Consider the following 6,106-nt stretch of genomic DNA (forward strand, 5'->3'; position numbering starts at 1 on the left):
AAAAGGGATTGTGAAACTGTCTGGAGCTTCACAGTGTCAGGTGTTTCTTGAGTGCATCTAAGTTTGGTGTTATTTGGGGTTCATGAATCCCATGTCACTATATATAAAATGCCAATTGCAGCCTACAGAAGGATCAGAAAGACAAATGGTACAAAGGAATAAAAGTACAAAACCTGAAACATTATTTGAGGGTGCTAGCAAAAGACATGTCTTCCCTTACCCCTCCACATACACACACACACACACACACACACACACACACACACACACACACACACACACACACACACACACACACACACCACCCAGATTTGTATATTGTTCACATCTTCATGATCACAGGCAAGATCAGGAAAGCTGACTACTTGTATCTGCTCTTCTGTGAAGTTGGACAATATAGAGGATTATGAGTGGGTCACTGGTCATAACTTGCTTATTTTGTGTTTGAGACGTGATGCCACGAAATTCACCTTGAGACCAAAGCTCGAGAGGTGAATCTTGGTATCCATGTTAAGAACACATAATTAAGACTTAAGATTGGAAACAGGATGACAATTTTTCTGTAGTGCTTTGGGTTTTATCCACTTCATGTGCCACTGATTAAAAAAAAGACTTCAAGTGTTTTGCTGAGTTTTAAAGCCATAAAGCACTTAGTGAGCGTTGTCAGAAAAACAGTATAACTCAGTCTCTTATGTTTATACTTACTTTCCATGCCTGTCAACTGTCCAGATTTTTACAAACTGTCTAGATTTTTGCCACATATTTTTGTCTGTTCCTCATAAAATATGTGTTTTTTTGATAAATCACCGAGGATTGAAATCACTAAATAATGACATATATTTGCTGGTCGGTACTGGTAGATTTGACTGCCTAGCACGAGACTCCTCCTTAACAAGTTAAGCAGGGGTTGCTTAACATTTGTTAAGACTGGGTCCCATGATACAGAAGTGCTTAACTGATTTTCCTGTTTCTGGATATCAGAGAGTAATCACTGTGCTTTGCATACTACACTGCAGTTATAATATACATGTTTGGAAGATATGGGAGAAATCCAGAAACTAAAGGATACAGAGGGGCTTTTCCATCTGGAACAACGTATTAGAAATGTATGTTTTTGGCTATATTGGAATATATATATATATATATATATATATATATATATATATATATATATATCAGTATTATAAATCCTTCACAGGTTGTGACTGTTTTTTTCTGTTTTCAGTAACTTAACATTTAAAGGTCTGATGTCGAGCCCCTAAGTTTTTTGTGAACATGAGCATACAAAGGCATAAATGTTCTCTCACCATACTCCCCTCTATGTGAGTACAGGTACAGAACAATGCTCTTGCATCACTGGCTCTTAGAAAAATGAGTTACATTACTGAATGATCAGAGACCCAGTCACAGAGCATTCTCATTTATCTTTCATTATATTATGTGGAATATAAGCAGAACAATACAGTTCTTATTGCTAGCTAGTTAAGAAATTTTACAAATTTATTCAGCAGATTAAACATAGTTATAAAAAATAATTTCCTTTTACAAATGGGATCCCTGCTGAAGCAGTCTGTGTTAGAATAACTAAAGATTATAGACTTCCTTTGTGGTCACACTGTGAAAGGGTGCAGGTAAATTCTACCTTAAGACAAACTTTGCCGTGCTCTTTTATTAAACCACTTAACAAGGAAATGCTTCAAACAAGGAACTTAATTCAGATTTTGCATCCATGTCACTGTTAATATTTCTGCACATCTAAGATGTCTGAATCACATCTTATTGGCTCAAAAATGAGACATGAATAGGACAGTAATATATGCAGCAAGCAGTACCAATGATTGTATAACTGTTAAAAAGCAGCAGAAATATCTCAAATACAACTGCTTATATAATTATATATAAAGATAAGAGGGTTACAGCTGGTATGAGGCACTGCCCAGCTGATCTGTTTTAATATTGGTAACTAAGAGTAAATGATAATCCTAGGGTCAGCATGATAGAAGACTAGTACATATCTTTTGAGTGACTGAAGCCTTGTGTTTGCATATGTCATTAAGAATCATAATGTTTTCTTCTTTGCTGAATTAGAGATAAAGTCAGGAAAAGAAAAGACTGCAGGATTTGCCAAACTTTGCCCTTGTTCTTTCATGAGCAGTTTACCACCCCATGCATACCTGAGGCATCAAACTAGCCTGATGTAGGTGGAAAAAATCTCTGAGCATTTTTATTCCATGTGACGAAAAACAGCTGTCATATAGTTTTGTAGTGCAAGGCAAACATGAGAATCAGCAGTCTTTTTAAATGTGCAAAAGTGTAGAAGTATCTAAGTTGAAAACCAAACAGTAAAGGAATCAAAGCAAAAATCTCAACAGCTGACTGGAGGGGAGCCTTGTTCTTATTAAAATGGTGCTGTTTATATATATATATATATATATATATATATATATATATATATATATATATATATATATACACATACATACATATATATATATATATATATATATATATATATATATATACATATATATATATATATATATATATACACACACACACACACACACTCACACACACACACACACACACACACACACACACACACACACACACACACACACACACACATATATATATATATATATATATATATATATTTTTTTTTTTTTTACAAAATCTTTCTGGGCTGGTATGGGTGGATTTTTTATTCTCCTATATTTACAGAATAACTATCTAACATAAACACAACCTGCATTTCTTGACAAACCCTCACACTTTGATTTACAGTAAAATAAAATGCTGAACAAAACAATCACATCAATGTGGTTACAGACTGTGTTATACTAGAAAACTCTTCTAGCTACAGTCATGGCATGAGATGCTTAGTATAATCCCACCCCAACCCTGTTAATGGCTTTCTTGAAAGCTCAGGTGAGAGTGGCTTGAAAAACTTTTCACATTCCAAGAAAGGTGACAGTGTTACTGTCACACATCTAATGCATGTCATTTCTTGTTTATGAACAATCACGTTTGCAATGTTTGTAGTTCCTCACCTTTCTTCATAACTAAATCCATTAGTATGTGGAAAAGTCTGCATTATCCATAAACCAAAGTGTATCTGTCTGTTATGGCTAACTGTACAATTTCAATGTCCAGTGCCACAGACCTCATATTTTACCAACACTAAATCAGTCCCAGTTTAGAATAACTCACACTTACCTGTCACATTGTACCTGTTACTTTGGACTGAAGCAGCGAATCTGCCATTTGGTGCTGTCAGTGTTTTTCCTAAACCCTGTGTTATCTGACCATGGCATGGGGAAGTCTTCACTGCCCGACCTTACACTGTTCCAGTCTTTGCTAATAAATGAATGTCAGTCGCACACACTTCATCGTCATCATGAGAAATATGAATGAGTGTGGGGAATATGTACTGTTCTTTTCCCACATTGTACTTGTAATTATGGTAAGTGACAAGCAAGGGAGTGAAAGAGCTTTAATACCCAGAATGTTGAAAAAAAAAATCTAATTTAACAATCAGCTTTCATAAAACTGTTTTATTACAGACAAATGCAAAGTTTCAGTTTTAATTTGTATATATTTTAAAAAATATTTGTTGGCATTTCATTTGACAAACTGCAGTTTTAAAGACATGACTTGGTGATATGTGGTACAGCCAGCAACTGGGAGCATTTATTAAAATATTAGTCTAGCAGCTTGTTTTCCCTGGAGAATCTTGAACAAATGAGACAAATGTCACTCCTAAGGTCATTTATCATTGTATAGACAAATGATAGGATGATCAGGCTGTGTGGAGCAGCTACATCTGTTTAGGACAGCTAGAAAACATACTTAAACAACAAACTGCTATATGGCTTAATGGTTATTTTACAATTATTTTTAAGAAGCGAGGCCTCTGAATGTATGCAGCTAAGAAAAGATTCTAGACTTGCTGCAGTGATTATGATCTTTGAAATCAGATGCCTCCAGTTCACTGCTGCTGGTCTTTCATCTTTTTCATTTACTACTGTAAAGTATGGACAGTTTCAGTATCATGGGTAAAGGGGTGGATCACAAAACCACAGAGAGTAAGAATTTCTAAAAAGAAGCAGATGTTTGTTTTTCATGTAAAAAGTTAAATGTCTCACTAAAACTATGGAACAATAATGTTCATAAAAATGTTAAAATTTTATTTAAGATTTTTCTCATAAACAAATGTATGTCATTAATATGGAATCTTAGTTAAAGGATGTGCTTCATCCTCTGCAACCTTGTTTTATTACTTTATGAGAGGGTCTAAGTTCCTGAAATTAAAATTGTATCAGAAAAATAACTGATAATAATATCCTGATAGCTGTTTATTGAAATTTGATGGATAAAAAGCTAGGTGATTATGAAAAAAAAAAAATAACTGGGCATTGATGCCATTAAATTTATGTGAAGGTGTATTCTTGAAAGGCATGACTATTTATTCATAATATAGCTTTCTCTATGTATGCCAAATGCCGCCATATTATCAAATACTTCTATTTCTGTCCTGCTTTGCTCTGATGTATTTTTACTACATTTTATTTTCAGAACTGACAAGATAGCTGCTACAGAATTAATTTTTTTATTGTTTTCACAATGTCCTTTTTAACACCATAGTTTAGTATGATTAAAATGACAGCATATGTTCATACATATTAAATTAGAAATTATGTAGAGGAAACAATAAAATATAATATATAAACAGCTCACACCAAATTTCTGACAACAAAGCATTACTTACAAACCAAGCTAATTAAGATTTAACATCTTCTACATGTCAGTGTAGCCCAGCACTCTGCTCTGAATCGAGGATCAAAAGCCACATATACAAACGGATTTAGTGCAGCATAAATGTTGCCCAGGTGTACTGCATACTGATGAACCATATTAAGTGTGCAGCAGAGACTGATGGGAGCAGGTTCAAGTGTCAGCTGCATTACAGCAGTCCAAGTACTGATGACATGAAATGGAGACCAGCAAATGAGAAATACCACCAGAAGAGCAGAAACAATAGTTAGAAGGGTCCGAGCTCTGAAGTCTTCAACCTTGCTTTTCTCACTACACCGAGCAACACTAACAGCAGAAACAAGAAAAATAACCATTAGAATGACAGGTATGGCAAATGTGATGATGGTTAAGACCAGCTTGAACACTGCCTCAAAACATGGAACTGAGTTCTTTTTACTGGTCTCTAACATGGGAGACAAGACATAAAGAGAATTGAAATCCGATGTGCACATAGTACCATTACCCGCCTTTGCTTTTTGGAATACTGCGTGTGGAATTGCCAGTAGAAATGCCATAATCCATATAACAAAGCTTGCTACTAGAATTGTGCTTTGTCGACGTTCTTTTTGTGAAATTATGGGGTATAAAATAGCCATCCAACGATTGATACTCAGGCTAAGCAGACAAAAGCTGGCGGCATATGTTGCAGTAAAAGTGACATAACTACTGATCATGCACATTGATCTTCCACAAATAAGACAGTCTGAATGTAAAGACTGAGTGGCCAAAAATGGCAATATAAGAAGACAGAGGATGTTAGCCACTGCCAAGTTTATGAAAATGCAATCTAAGAACCTCTTCTGTTTCTTAGTGCAAACAAGTGCCCGAATAAGCAAAATATTTCCAGTAGATCCTACGACAAACATCACTAGGTACACAGTAGAAAAAAGCAATGAGTGGGTATAAGTCTGTTGTTCAGAACACCAGCATGATGAGTTGTTTTCATCACTTTTGTTAACACAGTTGCCCATCTTTGCCAAATGCTTCACAAGTTGCAACTAACTGCTTTAGTTTTCCCAGCTCATTTGTTTTGTTCCTCTTGCTGTCAGTTTCTGCTTGTCAGTTCACTTTCCTGCAGGGTCTATTTCTTCAGTGAATTTATAGATAAATATTAACTTTTCACTGTTTCAGTAGATATACCATGCCTACAAAATTAATTAGAAATAAAGTCCACAGACACAGTTATCTTTTCTTATCTTTGCTGTCTCTCATTTAGTCTGTCCTAGTTATTTTGCACTGTTTTTCTCTTCAGGTGCTTTATGATGTGTAATTGCTGATTGTTACTTTT

The 6,106-nt window shown here is 35.0% G+C and overlaps 1 protein-coding gene across 1 annotated transcript; it reads right to left on the reverse strand.

Moving 5' to 3' along the window:
- Window positions 1–4,790: 4,790 nt before the first annotated feature.
- On the reverse strand, window positions 4,791–5,789 carry LOC122810634 (apelin receptor A-like). Its single transcript, XM_044082208.1, has one exon. It carries the CDS (start codon window positions 5,787–5,789, stop codon window positions 4,791–4,793), a length of 999 nt encoding a protein of 332 aa, XP_043938143.1.
- Between the last annotated feature and the right edge of the window lie 317 nt (window positions 5,790–6,106).

The sequence above is a fragment of the Protopterus annectens genome, chromosome 9.part0, assembly GCF_019279795.1.
Source record: "Protopterus annectens isolate FY-2018-M chromosome 9.part0, PAN1.0, whole genome shotgun sequence".
Classification (NCBI taxonomy): domain Eukaryota; kingdom Metazoa; phylum Chordata; order Ceratodontiformes; family Protopteridae; genus Protopterus; species Protopterus annectens.